General features: G+C 30.0%; 2 protein-coding genes across 5 annotated transcripts; one reads left to right on the forward strand and one right to left on the reverse strand.

The window, feature by feature from the left end:
* Window positions 1-1345: 1345 nt before the first annotated feature.
* On the reverse strand, window positions 1346-12237 carry LOC145195173 (uncharacterized). 4 transcript variants are annotated; one of them, XM_080072976.2, is made up of 11 exons: window positions 11926-12237; window positions 8695-9288; window positions 3902-6240; window positions 3416-3497; window positions 3164-3313; window positions 2817-2915; window positions 2613-2726; window positions 2323-2421; window positions 2110-2211; window positions 1870-1983; window positions 1346-1721 (listed from the first exon to the last, which is right to left on the reverse strand). In XM_080072976.2, exons 2-11 carry the CDS (start codon window positions 9256-9258, stop codon window positions 1662-1664), a joined length of 3723 nt encoding a protein of 1240 aa, XP_079929102.2. In that variant the 5' UTR covers window positions 9259-9288; window positions 11926-12237; the 3' UTR covers window positions 1346-1661. The 4 variants fall into 4 exon arrangements, with proteins under 4 accessions (XP_079929102.2, XP_089926235.1, XP_079929101.2 ...); XM_090070109.1 differs by lacking the exon at window positions 11926-12237 and adding an exon at window positions 11308-11398; XM_080072975.2 differs by lacking the exon at window positions 11926-12237 and adding an exon at window positions 9936-10241.
* On the forward strand, window positions 11814-17167 carry LOC145195174 (uncharacterized). The gene is made up of 7 exons (XM_090070110.1): window positions 11814-13375; window positions 13608-13655; window positions 13792-14011; window positions 15131-15351; window positions 16210-16266; window positions 16512-16580; window positions 16716-17167. Exons 1-7 carry the CDS (start codon window positions 12535-12537, stop codon window positions 16784-16786), a joined length of 1527 nt encoding a protein of 508 aa, XP_089926236.1. The 5' UTR covers window positions 11814-12534; the 3' UTR covers window positions 16787-17167.
* The last annotated feature ends 962 nt before the right edge of the window (window positions 17168-18129 follow it).

Below are 18129 nucleotides of genomic sequence, written 5' to 3' on the forward strand. Positions count from 1 at the left end.
ACAAGTATCGAATAGTTATCAATCAATGTTTAAAAATTCTTTTAAAATTTAGTTTTCTCATGTTTAACCCTGGGTTTACTGTTTTTTATCCTTACTTATTAACTTCAGACTAATCACGTTAGTTTAGAAATTCACTACTGCACCGCTGTGAACCCCAGCTTAAACTTTTGATATTGATTGAATAACAATATTTTCCAATAGGCTTCAGAAACTTTTCTCTGGAATAAAATGAAAATAATGCCATATGTTTCTATTGTCATTCCTCCCACACAATAAAATTTTACCTGATTAAGATCTGAACTTTTAATATGTGTGACAGTGGTAATATCTATAGCAATAACTACTTTTTTTTACAAATAATTTTTTTTTCTATTATAATTAAAAGCACAAGTTCTCTCTCATTTTCTCTCTCTCTCTCTACGTGGAACCCTTAGGTAATGCCAAATATAAGAAAAGAAGGAGCACTTAACATATAAGGCCAGACATATGGCTTTAGGGTACTTTAAAAGTTAAGCATATGGTAGAATACTGATAACTAATCTTAATGAATCATAATGAAATAATGATTAAGTTAAATATAAACAAATTTGCGCTTTTGAGATTATTTTCAATTTTTACACAAAGTTCTTCTAACACTCAATTATGAACTCTTTAAAAATTTTTTTAAAGCACTCATATTTGCGTTTAGCATTAGGATATGTTATACAAGTAAAAAAAACGCATGGGAAAAATGGGAACAACTATGGAAAAAAAACGTATCATTTTGTAATTTTTTATGACCTCAATTTAGGGAGTGCAGACATTCGGTTTTTACTTTAAATTGCAGAAAAAATATTTTCATTTTAAATTGATAAAAGTAAATAACAAATTGGCTATTTTGAGCAGAGCTTCGAACACGTTTGCACGAACTAATAATAAAAAGCTCATTATTTTCAAATGATGGAAAAAAGCTTGTTTTAGCAATGGCATAAGCTGATACATACATCTTCGAGTTATCTAGTCCCGCCGTATACTCTTTTACACAAACTCGATGAATCAAGAAATCTAAACAATTCGGATTAAGCCCTGAAACGTTTATTTGGGTAATTCATACACTGTAGTGTTTGTTAGAGCTGAAGGTTGGTCTTCTTGAAACCCAGATATAAATTTACTTGGCCACAAATTGAGGTCAGTGTCGCAGAACATGGTCAGTAACAGACGACATCCAAATTTGGATAGCTTAAAGAAATTGTTGAAAGAATTTTTTGATGGATTTCACATTAATAGAGTTATGTTAGGGTGAAGGGAGGACGTTTGAAATAAGATTTTATTTCATGATGCTTTTAACGCTTTAGCAAAACACAGCTGAAATAAAAATTATCTTTGCAAAATCATTTTTTTTAAAGTTCCCAATCTGTTCTGCATAATTTCGCCACGATGATTCCTCTTTTTTAAAATTTCGGCAAATTACTTCAGCTAAACTTGCCTAAATATTTTTTCAGAATATCCGTTATTTTGCAGGATAACCGATAAACCTCGAATATTATTTTTAGACGATCGCCTTCGATGCAAAATTTTATCTATGTATTTCCATAACAATATTCTACCAATCGCTTTGAAAGCAGTATTTTCTACCAGCTTTTCAATTAAACCATTCAACCTAGTGATTAAGTTGACTACGATTATTTTCTACCAATAACAGGAGAGGGAGATCGTCTGCCAAGTCCAAGCAACGATTGTTTCTAAAGTGAAACGAGGTAAGAAGCACGGTGATCTTAAAAGTCGAACAGTGTTTATAACTATATAATAATATAATTATATAAAAATATAACGATGTTTAATCAGTGCTTACTACACAACAAAATATTTCATATAAGTAAAAAGACTTACCGATGGACTTAATTTTATTCTGCCTCGCGCATCAAAATTTAGACTTCCATAAATAAGAAGCGCAAGATCTTTCCGTCGTGCGTCCATAGCAATGCTCAATGCTGTACTCCCCTCCTAAATAATTCATATCAAATATGACAAAACGACGAAGATAAATAAAACTGGTCAACAATGAACTAAAAATAAAAACAGTTTTCATCAAAATTTAAATAAAATTCTAAAACAGAAACCAAAATTTACATTATCTTCGATGGTAACGTCACAATCTGGACTGGCTAACAGAGTTTTCACAATGTTTATGTTGCCGTGCTCGCAAGCACACATAAGCGCTGTTGAACCGTCCTATATAAATAGTAAGAAAAATTGACAAACAATCTGAACCAAAATCAAAATAGACGCATTTTTAGACATGACTGGCAGCAAATTTATTAAGACTATAATACAACAGCATACATCGTCAATTGCGTTTATGTCGCATCCTATATCTAAAAGTAGTTCAACCACCCCAATATTCCCACGTGAAACTGCTAACATTAAAGGAGTTTCTCCAGTCTAAATTAAAAAAGCAAAAAAACGAGTAAGTAGACGATTAAAACTAAATGCTTTTACTATTTCCTTTATCTCAATTCACCTATGCTACAACCTTACCTGTACCAACTTTATGTAAATGAAACACTTCTTTTTAAAAAAATTACATACTGCAACATATGTTATATTAGCTACATCATAAGAACTTTACTTACCTCTGCAACTGGTTTATTTACATCTCCCATTCTAAATAATCTTTGCATAATATATTTATCACTCTTGTTTTCAAAGCCTGTCAAACATGCCATCATTATCGGAGAATAGCCCGACTATAATTAAATGTAAAACACCAAAAAAATGACATTTCAGCAGCAATAATCTTTAATCGACAAACTTAAAAAAAAGAAAAAAAAACAAACCTGATTTATGTGATCAACTGAACATTCTCCTGAATCCAGTAAAATGTTAACAACAGCATAATTTTTGTAAGTGATAGCATAGTGGAGAGCAGTGTTACCCTAAAAATTTACACACAGATTTAAAGTTTGTAAACTATCTGAGATAGAGGATTAATAACTAAACTTATAAATTTCAAAAAAATTTTGCACTGTATCATAAATTTTTATCAAGCTTTGTGTCTGACCCTAGCATTAAAATAAATTCAACTCTTGATAAATGTATACACATAATAAACATAATTTGAGATTGAAGGACTTTTAAATAACATATACCAATTTCTTTTTTTGAATAATGGTGTACTACTCACCTCATCATCACTCATATTCATAATGGTTTCAAGCAGCTCAGGTATTCTTTGTTGAAATAAATCAATATAGCTTTTTACAATAGCTGCATTTGCTCTCTTTCTTTTAACTGTCTTAAACCACAATGATTGGATGATGCTCATATATTGGAGCTAAAACAAGAATGTCTGTACTTGAGAACAAAATAAAAGATTTTATCACTACATCTTCAATCTTACACAACCACTGTAAAAAAATAATTAGCTTCATCTTACCATAGCTGGTTGCTTCAGTTGGTTCTCTCCACTAAAATGAGCATGAAGCATTTTGCAAGATTCAATTACATCAGCTTTACCTCTAAAATATATTAATATTTTGTTTAAACTTGGGGTATGAGTCATTTCTATAGAAATTTAGCTATGTCACAAATGGAACAAGGTTATGTTAAGGACATTGTCTTTTGTAGCTTATGAGTCATGTTTAGACCTTCCTGTATAAAATGTTTTCTCTGCTATTTTTCTCTCATTACAGTATAAAAGTACATAAAAGGAAAACTATTTCAGTTGTAAATTTTTAGATTAAAATACTAAAAAATTTTTTAAGAACAAAATATTACAAACCTTTTAAGAGCAATATCATAAAAATGAAATGTAACAACAAATTAGAATTAACAAAACCATTAAACTTGCCAATTTTTATGGAAACATCCATAAATATAATCATAAAAAATAACAGAACACGCTAACAAAATATTAAATTACCGGCTATTTAAGTCATCTTCTTCATCAGACATAATTGCTCGGTAGTCATCCTCTGGACTCTCTAAATCATCCTTTGATTTATAAAGACTGTCATCACAAGACTCCAAATTCAATGCACGAGACACTGTTGATCTTTTCATACCAGAGGCAAAATTATGCATGCTGTCACGCATGGCTTGTAAACTTTCATCAAGGTTTGAATCATTTAAATCAACTTTATTACCACAATAATGACATAATACTGCCTGTTGCTGTTGTAGAGAACTAGCATTTAGAATATCAACATCAAAAACAAATTTATCTTCATTAGCAATGCATTTAGAACAAGATGTATCATGAATGTTTCCTTCACCAATACCAATACTTACAACTTCCCTGCTCAAGCAAGAAATGCAAAACCCGCTGTCTACAGAATCTTCACTTACTGCTACATCAAAAAAAGTTTTATTTGTACAATTATCACAAAGTAAATCATCAACTGTACATTCACCAATGCCACAAGATACAGTCTTTAAATTGCAACATTTATCACATAAAATATCATCAATCTTGCTTTCTCCAATACCAACTGAAGATGTTTTTAGATTTTTGCAGTGATCGCAAAATACATCATTTACTGCATCATCACTCACACCAACTGAGATGGTTGTATGTTTCACACATTCACACATCTTATCATCAACACAACATAATGACTTGTTAACATATTCACCAATACCAATGCTCTGAACCTGTAAATTTGAACATCTATCACAAAACATATCAAATATGGAACAATCACCAACCCCAACACTATTTGTTTTAATTTCAGACCATGTTGAAGTAGATTTAGTCTCAATTAATTTGGTGCTTGTGTGCACATCAACCATGGTTGCACCAACATTTAAAGATGCATCTTTAAACTTAAGAACTGCAAAGCCTTCACCACATTGGAAGTTTTTTACACTTACACAGGTTTGGCTAGATGTTGATTTTAAATGAGCATAAGAACAGCCTACAGAAAGTGATTTTTCTGACATACTAAGTTTACACTCTGTTGCTTGATTAGTTTTTATCACTTGATCGGTTTGTACCTCTGAAGAAAACAGTAGAACATCTGCTACTAAGTCACCTGTACCTTTTTCAACAAGATCATTTAATGAATTTCCAACCATTATGTTCTTGTCAAGGTACTCAGGTAAATTGCACTGTGTAAATGTATTAGAATACACTTTTGAAATCTGTGTTGAAGAGCTTGTATAAAATTTCTCTGCTATCTCATCACCAAATGATGAATCTTTTACTACAACCTTACTTGTTTGTATATCTTTATTTTTACAGGATAATTTAAGGTCGCTTTGACATGAAAAGTCAATTGCTTCAGCTTTTGTTTGGCATCCTTTTGCTAGAATATTAACAGAGACATTTGTTCCTATATCTTTCATAACTGGATTGTCTGTCATTGTTTCTTTGTGTTTTAAACAACCATCAAAATCAAGACATTTTTGTACACCCACATCATTAGATTTAATCACAGAGTCATTAGTGTCAGTGCATTTATCAACTCTTTGATTAAAACCAACCACTGAAATATAAATTGGAGAATATGATAATGTCTGTTTTTTTTTAAGTAAACCTTCTTGCTCAGAGGGTTGATTAATTTCATTCACCTGCTGACGCCTTTTTTCCAACATGGCAGATAGTTGTCTTTTTTCTTCTTGAACTACAGCTAACTTTACTTGTAAAGAATTTAATTTTTTAGATTGTTCTTCTAATTTTTGAATTTTATGTAGTAATGGAGACAACTTGTAATGCATTTGAGAAATGATATCAGGAGAAGATTTAGAGGGAATAATAGAAGAAAGGAAGTTGCTTGTTGGAGAATTAGGTCGCTGAATACAAAGTTGTTTAATTGTGTGCTCATGAAGCTTAAAACAATCTATATGATTTTCCAACTCCTTGTCAGCAACATCATATTCAGTAAGAGTTTCTTCAAGTTCTGACATTGATAATCTTGCTTCAGGTGATATTGCTTCAGTAACTTCTTCAGAAAGATCAAAAAAGCTACCATCACTGATGATACTACTTCTATCAGTCTCAGAATAACATGATGAAAGACTTTCAGCTCTTCGTATTTCAACATAGTCTTGATAGACACCATGATTACTAGGCAAAAAGATATTTGGTTGCTTTGGTCGACGCTTTATAGAGTTAGGAGTAGAACGACCAGATGAAAGTGAATTAACTGGTGTGTTTTCTGAAGATGAGTACAAAACACTGGACAAAGAATCAAATGAATTGTTAAGACCACCCGGAAGTGCTAAACTGCTTTCATCCTTTGATGCACCAGTACCTAAATTCTAAATTAAAATAGATAATTGCAATAAAGTTCACATAAATATTATACGATCTACAGATACTTTTATATTACATTTTTTTATTATTTTTTTTTTGTGGAAATTTGTAGTTTATATTTTTGAACAGAAAATTTTGTATTGAAGTTAAATTGTAACGAAAAAAAAACTTGCATATGTCCTTCTTTTGGTAAAGAGATATTGTTTACATGGAAATAGTTGTATTTCCTATAATTTGATATAAAATAGCATGTTAGGAAACGCAACGCAGTTTTTAAATTCCGCATAATTTCGCTAGTTGATTTTGACCATCATCACCAATAACAATAAAATTGTGTAAGTGGTACTTTAACATGCACTTATTCACATTATTTAATATTTCATAATAATTATTTGATTTTTAAGTTAATATTAACTCTTTATGGGCCCTTGTTGCCATATGGCAACAACAGAAAAATGAAAGTGTACCTCAAAATCTGATCGTTAATAATTCCCCTTCTAAGACCAAAGCTGCCTAAATGGCAACAATTATTTTTAGGAAATAATTGATTTCAGGAAAAAAAAAGTTTGAACTTTTTTTCTTAGCCCCTTAAGTTTTCTGAAAATATTGACATATTTTTTTTAAAAAAGTATATTTTTTAATTTGGCCAATAAAGGGTTAATTCCAAAAATAAGTGTGTACTAAGCCACAATCAATTTAAGCGAGCAAAATTTGCGTTGATCGACGGCACCGATGCTGGGGATCTATTCCAATAATTTTTAAAAAGGTTTTAATGTTAAAAAAATTTGAATTACAAGTTTAATTTTATATCTTCTAGATTTCCGGCCACATTCTAAGTAATATTTGCAGGAAACGTAATTACAACTAAATTTGATGTTATTCGTGCAGCATTTGCTTAAACTCTTCACATATTTTTTAAATATGAACATTCACAATTTATAGTATTTTTCGAAAAACAATTTTCAAGAACAAATATAAGAAATTTCTAATATACAAAAATATCGAGGATAAAAATACCTGAGCTCCAAGTTCTACATGCTCACAACTGACATAAAATAATTTCGACCGTCGATTAATTTTTTTTCTCTGTTTATCACTTGAGCTTTGGTCAACAAGTATATTAACCTGGTCTGAACGAATACTTTCTAAACTCTCGCTGTTTTGTTTAAGACAGCCTGTGATTTTTTTGTCGATCTCGTTTGCTTTGTTGACTTCCACGTAATCGCATGAAACGTAGAACAATTTTGATTTTCTCTTATTTTCTTTTGAAGAATCTCTTACTCTTTGGCTGATATGATCGTCGCGTTTAACCAAAGGTATGTCTACTTCTTGTAAATTTATCATTTTGATGAAGTTCTTATTGACTTAAAGACATTTGAATCATCGTAATTTGGCTAAAACTCATGTTGTTTTTTTGGTCTCGAGTTGAAGGTTTTAATGCCACAAAATAAAAACAGTTGACATGTTGTTGAGATAATAAAAATTTAAATAAGTTTTCAATGCGTAATTTCCTAATAAAGCTAATGTAACAAAAACATGTCAGATGCTGAAAAAAGCTTCGGTATTCTTTTTTAAAAAATTTCCTAAATCAAACACAATTTTCGGTGCTCATCAAAACTTTGTGATGTTATGCTCTTCTTTTGTTGAATGTTATGTTGGTCAGTTTTAAAGCAAACTGTTGATTGATGGTTTTAACAAATTCTATTGGCTCGCTGTGTTTTTTTAAGTAAACATCTTTGTTGCAGAAAATGTAGGCGAGTCAACTCTTCTAAATTATTTGATTTTTGAAATGAGGGTAAATCTTCATAATGTTCGCTAAGTCTTTTTTTATTTATATGATAAACAGAATTTTAAGCCTTTATATTTAATTTGTTTTATCTATTTAAGTGCTCCAAAAAAAATTTTTGCTACAATTTATTTTTTATTTACATTTTAAATCAAAAATATGAGTGATTTAAAATCGACTTGACGAACTGACAATAATCACGACGATAAAACAACGACTGTGAGCGACGTTTTTACTAAACTAATTCTAAATAGTAGAGCAATAGTTCTCCAAGCCTGAATTATCGAAACATCATTAGTTAAACTCATCTTATTTTCATATACACAGTTTGACTTTTCAGGAAATTATCTCTAGCTTAGTTCATGTAATCATTAATTACTTTTACGTTCAGTGAAAACTTCAAACAGACCAGAAGTTTATGTGTGCTTAGAACCCAAAAAGATATAAGTCATTGTGAAAATAAAAAACTACATAGAGTAAAGATTAAGTAAAAATATTGTATTCAATGAACGTCTCAAAATAAAAATTAGGATTTTCAGCTTTTTCTGAGCCTTTTTATTGTTGATAATTATTTGCGAAAAATTATCTCTCGCTCTAAAATCACGTTTTTTCTGGTTAAAGTGCATTAAAATACATTAAAACGACAGCATTTTGTAATAGAAAAATTACTTACATTCTTGGTTTTTGAAAAAAGACCTTTGCGATAAGCGTTGCGAAGTAAATAAATTGCTTCCAGAAGATCCGCATCAAAGGATTTGTTTACGTAATCAAATTTAAGAATGTTTTTCCATTCGTCTTCACTCAACAAGATGTTATCAGCATCCCTCCTCAACTCTTCGCATGCTTTTTGCAGCTCGCTGCTTCTAAATACCTCTTCCTTTTTCAATCCAGCTTTTGGTTTGAAAAGTAGCGACTCATTCGATATGTCGAAGGTCTTTGCATCATCTTTAATTTGGTTAGCGTATCTTCCTTTGCTACGACGTTGCCAGTATGGTGAATTTGAGTGTTTAAAATAGTAATCACCTTGACTGTTATTGCGTCTTTCAATATTAGGAGTTAGAGCAGGACTGTTGGGATGTATGGACACATTAGGTTGGCTCACTGCTCTGTATAGTGGCGTTTTCCTCAGGTTTCCTTCCCTCAGAGAAAATAGCTGCGAACTAGAAATTTTGTTAATGCTTTGAACTTTATCTGTGGATGATGCACTACTAATTGACTCAATCGAGTAGCAGGACATGATGATCAGTTAATGATAAAAAGTTGCGCTCTAAAACGAAGTAAATGAAGTAAGTATACAATTTAGTAAAACTAGTATGCCTATAACCTACGACTTTGAACGGAAGAGCATACTTTAGTTTATTGAAGCGAAGAAGATTAAAGTACATGAATCACAAATTTGTCATGAAAAATGGTGAAAAAAAAGTTTCACAAAAATTTAAAGTGAGAATTTTAGTGACGTTGAATCATTAATTAATCCTCTTAACTGATGACGCAATTTACATGAAAAATAACCGCGATTTTAAAAAAAGTACCTGTATGCATTCAACATAAACATGTACTTATAGTGGAGATAGTTTGGTGTTAAAGTAATAAATTGCCCAATATTTAGACTAGAGTACCGGTATGTCAGAGGTATGCTAGAGGTAGGTCGCGTTTATCTCAATCGCAGTAGCATAAATATAAATCGACAGGAAAATATATAAATCCAAAGTTATTTTTAATAATACTCTACTTGGTGTAAAATTTATTTATAAAAATTAAAATTTTGAATTTCAATTCTAAAAAACGGAACCTTAATGATTTAATGAAACCTTGATGATAGGATGTTACGGACATAAAAATATTAAAAATCACCATAACAAAGTTGGTTCAAAGTGAAAGAGTAAAGTCTATAAAGCTGTTAAACGTACTTACACGGTATTAAAGCATGCCATGGAAGTTCCCACAAAACGGGTCTCCTCATAAATACCTTTTAGAGCTATTTCCTTCTTTAAAAGATTGTGGATATGCAATGTCCAATTGTAATAAAAAAGCAGCCAAAACTTCCTTTGACTGTTACTCAAGGCGATAATTTTTTAAAGTAAATATACCTTAGGAGCAGTGTTACATAAATTTTCGAGTTGAAAGGTTTGTTAGATAGTTATCGTAAAAGAAACTACTTCATAAACGACATTTAAAAAATAAGTTTTTTTTCTGTTTATATAAATTTACGTAAACGATTATTTTACATTGAACGCTTTCCTTTACAACTCCATTATCTATCTAGAAATCTCATTATTCGGTAACCATAGTTAAAACTTAGCCATTATGCCAAACTATGCAAGCATTTCACGAGAAATTAAAAAAAAATAAATCAACCTCGATCCCAGAAGTTTTAAAAACTTCTAAAAGGATGATATAGATCACTGGATACTAGGTTGAAAATGTTAGAATTAAAAGTAACGTGGCTTGCTGTAAAAAAATTACAAACAAAAGAATTAAAAATACTACCGGATCTTCGCTTGTTGAAAAAAATCATTTAAATCTTTCATTTTACAAAGCATTTTAACGTTTAATTTGTGATTACGTGCTGCATAATTGGCAACTCTGCCTATGTTTTTTTTTTATAAGTTCGCAAGTCAGATTTTTTGGAAAGTTATTTAATTGAAATTTGTTTGTAAAAATGTGTAAATAAGTAAAAAATTGTAGCAAAAAAAAAAAAAAGGAGAAAAAGTATTTTTTGACACTTTAGAATTAATTTTTTAACTTTTTTTTTACACATTTACAAACAAATTACAAATGAAATGAATTCCAAAATAATTCGACTTACAAATTTAGGGCTTGTTTACATATAAACAGGCTTTCCATATAAACAGGCCCTTAGTAAAAAACACTGGCAGCACTGCATTTCCCTTGATAGTTACTAACATTACATATATTAGCATTTACTATTATTTATAAACTATTATAAATTAATTATCGATTGCTATTCTTTTTGTTAATATATCAACATTTATTTTACGTTTACTTGATTTATATTACAAAAAGAACAACTAACCACTAAATTAATAAAAACTTTTTTTTCAGCTTAAAAATGCGTTAAAATAGTTTTCAGTGAGCCATCGTGCTCTGATTCTTCCATTAAAAACGAATGATAACAAAGAAAGCGCAAACTTCAATACCAATATTTTGAAATATATATATAGATTCTATAATTTATACATTTAGACTTATAAAGTAATGAAATTTCATTAAAAAATTTACGATAATACAGCATCACACAATTTATTCACAATACGTTACATACCTCACATTCCTTATAAATTTCTTTTAACTCTTGAAATTATTGCACAAATAGTACCGCTCCATTTAATCCATTAAACTTATTTTTCAAAGCTACCAAAAACATTTACATGCATATAAATATATGCATATTAGTTCATGCATATAAATGAATGCATATAAATATATGCATTTAAGCAGATGCTTATAAATATATGCATATAAAGATGTTAAATAAAAAAAAATTGCTGTCTTAAATAAATAAACAAATAAATAAATAAACAGCTAATTTTAGTAAACCTAATTAAAGTTGATTGCAAAAGACTGATATAGAAGTATGTACTTTATTGTTATTACTCTTTGTTAACGGAAAAACCAAAGCAAGCAGTATTTCCTGAAATGAAACATCTCCTATAGAATTAATTTTTTGTTTAACATTGATGTTATGAGCTCCCATTATTTTTTACGCGTTGTCAACTATGCTGCAACTTTTGCATCTTTTATTTATTAATAAAACTTAATGTGTTTTAGATATTCAAAAACTTGAAGACTAAGAAGAAGTCTGGTTGATGAAGAAATCTAGAGATTCTAAATATCCGCAATATTATCTAATAGGTTTCATAGCCTTTAAAAATGCACTCACCCAAGAAACAGCATCAAATGAACAGGCGCAACCTTTTCTTTTACTATTGTTTAGTAGAAAAAGCTTTTGAAGACGTTTACTTGATATCCTACATGTCTACCTTTCAAATGAACGACAACCGCAGTAAATCTGATATGCGTTCTGTCAAATTAAAATGAGCAGTACTTTTGTGACTGTCATCAATTGAAATTCTTGCATGATGTCGATTGCTCCTAGAATTTATAGCTTTCCTTACCAGCATATCCTGTAAGCAAAGCCTGTAAAAATTATATTTTTAATGTTACCTTTCCCAAAAGCAATATATATTAGAGCGCATTAATAAATGAGTACAGACATTTAATTAAGCAAAGCAGGCTTTTTATGTGAGTAATTAATTATGCAATGTTGTCTATTGATAAGTAATGGAGTCATAAATGGAGCTGTGGCATATGTGATGAGTAAGAAATTTTCTCTCAAAATCTCACATAACTTATGCATAGCTTCGTTTCTTTCTCTTAATTGAAAATCACTAAGGAAATTTTTTTAAAGAAAAAAAAACAGGAAGAGATCAACTGTTCGCGCCGAATAGGTTTAGGGAAGTATGATAGTTTAAGGCAGGTCAAAATAAAAATGAGTGAAGATAAAAGTGAGCACTACGCTTTACCGGTGGACGACACTAACCATTCTGTTAAATCTGCTGATCAAAAAATCGAAACACAACAAAACCTTGAAAATTTGGCGGTAAACGTTGTATCGGAAATCAAAAGCGAAACCACCACCACTGTTAAAGCCTCTCAAGAGAAGGATCGTAATAATGTGGAGTCTGAACAAGTGGTGTGTAATGATGAAGAAGTTTCTGTTGACATAATAAAAAACATATCAGAAGGAAAAGCTGTAGTTACTAATTCATTAGAAAGTCTTGAGGAAACTGGAAAGGAAATAACCAACTCTTTCGTAGAGAAGGGAAAGGAGACATTACAAGATTCTGCAACTACAGTTAACGAATTAAGTGGTAGTGCTGTTGAAATAGTGCAAAAAAATGTAGAGAAATCTAAAGAAAAGTTAAGCGAAATCATAGATGATGCTAAAAAGAAAGAGGCTGCTGTTGTAGAAGAAGGAAAAAATACATTGACTGAAGCCAAAGAAAAGTTTGAAGAAAACAACCAAAATATTCAAAATGTTGCAAATAAATCGTTAGATAAAACATTGGAAGCTCTTGAAAGTAAAAAGGAAAGTGTTGTAACTTCAGTAAAACATACTGGAGAAACAGTACAAAACTCGATAGACAGCTGTAAATCAAAAGTTGAAGTCCTGAGAGATGATGCTACAAAAAAAGTAACTTGTGCTACAGAAGAGGTTACGTCTAAAGTTGAAATAGGAAAACAAGCTTTAATCTTAGGAAACTCTGCTGGTAATGTTTCAAGCAAAGAGTGTATTAGTAAAGAAGCCTCCACATTTAATACAGGAATAAGTATAAACCTATTAACTTTCTATTTTTCACTTTTTTGTAACAACTAGGGGTGGGGAAGGTGGTTTTTATTTTACTAACTTTTAGCTATAGAGATTTAAGTAACTAAAATTTTCCTTTTGAAAAGCAAAAATTTTAAATGTTATCAAAAGTTAATACAAAACATAAAATATAAATGATAGATGTTCTTAACTTATTTAAATTGTATATATTTTCACTTTATTTTTCCTTTCAGGCAAACAAAAGTTGAATTCATCAGTTATTACTTTTATTGATGACAAAAGTGTGTATTTAATTTTAAAACACATTTTTATTGCATTTCTTATTTCTGCAAATGTTCTTAAAAATGATATAATAGAGATGTTTTTTTTTGTTTGTTTTAATATACCTAGAGTTTTTATTACCACAATTTTCTAAAGGTTCTGCACTTTATGCACACAATGAAATCAGAAAGCTGCATGGTATACAGCTGTTTAAATGGGATAATGCACTAGCAGAATCAGCAAAAAAGTGGGCGATGGAGTTAGCTGAGTCTGACCTAGGATTGAAACATTCTTGCTTGCAAGGGTATGGAGAAAATATTTATATATCCAAAGGCACCAGCAGACCTGTTAGTACATCTCAAGCGGTTCTCCAATGGTAAAAAATATTTCTTGTTATCCAAATCACCACTATAGAATCTATACAAATGCAAAAAAGAAACATAAATAAAATAATTTTTTTTGTTAGGCAAGCCAGAATACCTGGCACTTCATGCAGAGTATTCCAGCTAGCTTAAAGTAAAATAGGACATTTTATGGGGGTCTGATGCAAAAAATATCTCTTTTTGTTTTGAAGTTATGCAAGTTTTTAGTTTAATGTGTCTTTTCTGTTACCAATCCGTACAGAGTTGCTGCACTCCACCTTCAACTCCTTACCAGGGGCCAAGAAATAGATAGAGTGGTTAGAACTTCATTCCAGCCATCAGCACCCTGAATATTGAGTCCAGGGTGGTCAGAACCTAGTCACCAGGGTGGTCGGAACCTAAAACATTCCCTGGGGGAAAATACCCCCAAGTGTATAATTTGGTGCAGATTGGTCCACATTTGTGGGTTTGCATATAGAATAAACAAACAGGCAGATATCTATTTTTATAGTATAATTGTCTTTTGTAGGATTAACAGATCTAACATAAATACTTTTCATGAACTTCTAACTGTGTGGATCTATGAAATAATTGTATTAATCTATGAAATAACTATAAGATCTATAAGATAGCTATATTGTACAATAAGACTAAAGCATATTTTAGGCCAATTTCCTGTTGATATTTTGTCTTATCATTCTGCCATTCACACAAAAAAGTGGCCTTATTATTTTTAATTATTTTATCATTTGATTGTGCAAAACTTTCTCAATCAAAAAATAAAATAATTTAAAAAAAGGCCACTTTTTTTAAAAAAAAGTTTAGTTTAAAATTTATATATGTGCAATAATTTACATAATGAGACAAGAAAAAAAACTTCAAATCAACCAAACAAAGCTGTCTTATGATGGTAACACAAATTAATTTGATTATTCAAAATATGCGATAGCATCATTTCCTTAAATATATAAGCATGATAATCAAAACATTTGAACTATTTTAACATAAAAAGTCTTATTGTTATAAAAAAGTAGAAAATACTTTTTTGAAAACTGGTTTTTTTTTCTTGTTTTTGTTTGTTTTTTTTTTACTGTAAATCAAATTTTTTAACTTTTTTGAAACTTTTTTTTTAGGTATAAAACAGCATCTCAATATCGTTTCCACTCGCCATCTTTTACATTGACTACTGGAACATTTACACAGCTTGTGTGGGATGAATCATTGAATGTAGGAGTAGGAGTGGTATTTCATGAGGAGAAAAAAACAACTTATATTGTGGCTCATTACTCACCTCCTGGTAACCCAGTTGATACTCGCTCATATACAAAGCATGTTAAATTTCCCAAAAGTGGTGGTAAGAATTTTTTTAACAATCGAAGATTATTCCATAAATTATGATAAGTGGCATTTAAAAACTTTGGTTCTCTTTAAGAAAGGATTGTCTTTGATTCAAAGAAATTTTGTCTCCCATTTCCATTGATTTTGGGTGTAAACTAAGCCACTAGAAATCAATGTTTATTTGTCAAGTTAAATCTGAAATCAAATTGTGTATAGAAAATTGAATGTGGAATCTCATTTTAATGTTAGCGTAGTACTTCTCTTCCAGTACTCTATGATAAATTTTTCAAAATCTCTTAGAAGTATTACAGTTTCTAAGTATTACAGTTTCTTTAATAAACTTTGAAAAGGTTATTATAGAGCACAGGGGGGTTCTAAGAGACCTAAATTGATTATCTATTAAGCGGGAGCAATAGTTTAAAATTTTTTAAAATGTTTTTTCACCTGTGTTTTTTGTATATTTTCATATATAAAGGTTAAAAACATCATTCCTCTGATTGTGTAGACTTTAAACAATATGTGAGTATAGATTTTAAATTAAATCTCAAATCACATTTTTGATTTGGTTCAGATTTAGTTCAGATTTGGTTCAGATTCAGTTTTAGGTTTAAAAAAGCTTAATTAAAACTTGAGATCAACTGGTTTTTACTGAGAACTTGAGATCAACTGGTTTTTACTAAGCAAGTAACAATTATGGTGCTTGTTACATCGGCAAGTAAAAAATTGAAAAATACCTTTCTTAATTTCAGTTTTAGCAAAATGATTGATACCAAAATAATTTAGTTTATTTTAACTATTGTTAAGTCTTCAAGTCGATTTTTCAATAAAATATTAGTAATAGTTAACTATAAGTTCAGCTAAAAATTTTCTTTAGAATTACCTAAAGCTCCAAAACTTGAGGATCTTATTCCTAAGGATGTTTCCACACGTGGTGAGTTTTGCATGAATCTTTTTAATCAATACTCGACTTTTTTTTTTTTTTTTGTTAAAAACGTAAGCAAAGTTAACAATTTATGCGATCAGTTATTTATGGTTAAAATTTTTTAGTTAAAATTAGTTGCAAATAAATTTCAAGTTAAATTTTTTTTTAATTGTTCGTTTTAAGCTTTTTCAGATTATTATTCTTATGATAGTAAGAACTTTTTTCGAATTTTAAACAAACTCAAATATTTTAAGGTGAACAGCAACCTAGATCGAAGGTGACGTCACTTGTTGAGGTACTTTGCAGGTGGTGTACAAACACAGGTATTTGGAATAATCGCGTACACAAGTACACGAACGCGCGGAAGTGCTTTACAACATGTCTAAAATAATAATTTTTATTTATGCAATAATTTTTGAAGGGTTTATTTTCAATATTATTATTTTTTTATCAAATAGATGAAAAACCGGTTGAGAGCTGGTCAGGATCGCAGCAGCCGACAAAAGAAGAGTCTTTGCCGAGGAACTAGAAAACTCATCTTAAAAATCGACTTATGTTTTTACTGTTAGACTATTAAATAAATGTAGCAAATCTCTCTTCATATAGTTTGTTTCCAGTTTTTGTTCTGTATTTTACAGTTTTTTTCCGGAATTTATTCATTTTGTTTGAATTTTCACTTCCTGAAGTTTATTTAACTTGTATGTTATTTCTAAAAATTTAACATCATGACTTATATGAGAAAGATTCTCATAAGTTCATAAATTCTTATCGTTAAAGCACAGAATAATTTATTGTGAGCACAAATGACAAAGAAGCGTTTGATCAGCAGAATTTCTTTATATTTTATATTCGGAGAAATGGATAAAAAAAGAAACTTACAAATATACAATTAAATTACGTAATTTACCAATTTATGTAGAATTTTAATAAAGAACGGACGGTTTTTTTAAAAAATACTATCTCTGATAAGGTGCCATCTCAGATCTCAAATTTGAAATTTCTTCTCTAAATCAAAAACAATGCCTGCCAACTCGGCTGAAAATCCATATATTTAACTGTAATTGTCTGTACATTGGATTATGGGATGTCTTGCGGGACCATATTCAAAACAATATTCTGTGAAACACTGTTGTTTACTTTTTATATATATAATTAAAATAATTTTATAGATACACTTATAATAATGTTAAATATGCCGTCCTTTTGTTCAGCCATCAATTATGTAAACAAGCGAGGAAAGAATGTTGGACTGTTAAAGATGAAGAGTTTTTAGCTTCGAGGATTTGAATGAGGATTATTTTATTGCAGTCCACAAACTTTCAAAATGCTTAGAAGAGTTTTTTCATTACCTCTTAGAAGCACGATTTTAACGTTTCTTGAAAAATCTTTTGGGATTTTCCAATAAGGTGATAGCTTTACTAAAAATTAGAGTAGACACCATGACAAAATTGGAACGGAACTCTAGTCTTGTTTTAATGAAATGTCTTTAATGCAATATTTCGATTTTGGCAAAAATAGTGACAAGGTCATTAGAATAAAATCTAATCCCAAACAAGTGAACCAAATTCTTGTACTGATGGCCTGTGGGTTATCAACAAAATGAAAACAACCAATTGCTTATTTTTATAGTAATAATTCCATGTGTTCAACCAATTTAGCTAGGATAGTACAAATATTTAATAGTCAAGTTGTTACTGCTTTGAATGTATGTGCTTCTGTCTAACTATTGTCTGAAATTGTTTTGTCTATAGCCTTTTTTATTAAAATTATGGATATTTTGTTTGACATGCTAAACTCTTGTAAATCAAAAGCAGATAAACCAACACATTCTGCTTTAACTCTATATAATAAAATTATACAACAGCTCAAAGA

Source organism: Hydra viridissima, unplaced genomic scaffold, assembly GCF_058129835.1.
Source record: "Hydra viridissima isolate aposymbiotic clone 2 unplaced genomic scaffold, HvirCarnegie_v1 scaffold_13, whole genome shotgun sequence".
NCBI classification, from domain to species: domain Eukaryota; kingdom Metazoa; phylum Cnidaria; class Hydrozoa; order Anthoathecata; family Hydridae; genus Hydra; species Hydra viridissima.

Bases quoted from the DNA above. Each gene is read 5' to 3' on its own strand.
- LOC145195174 (XM_090070110.1), top strand. From the start codon at position 12,535: ATGAGTGAAGATAAAAGTGAGCACTACGCTTTACCGGTGGACGACACT. The intron at 13,376-13,607 runs GTATAAACCTAT...TTTTCCTTTCAG, and splicing joins CACATTTAATACAGGAATAA to GCAAACAAAAGTTGAATTCA. The intron at 13,656-13,791 runs GTGTGTATTTAA...AATTTTCTAAAG, and splicing joins TACTTTTATTGATGACAAAA to GTTCTGCACTTTATGCACAC.
- LOC145195173 (XM_080072976.2), bottom strand. From the start codon at position 9,258: ATGTCCTGCTACTCGATTGAGTCAATTAGTAGTGCATCATCCACAGAT. The intron at 2,422-2,612 runs GTAAGTAAAGTT...TTTTTAATTTAG, and splicing joins TAAATAAACCAGTTGCAGAG to ACTGGAGAAACTCCTTTAAT. The intron at 1,722-1,869 runs GTAAGTCTTTTT...GTTTCACTTTAG, and splicing joins GAATAAAATTAAGTCCATCG to AAACAATCGTTGCTTGGACT.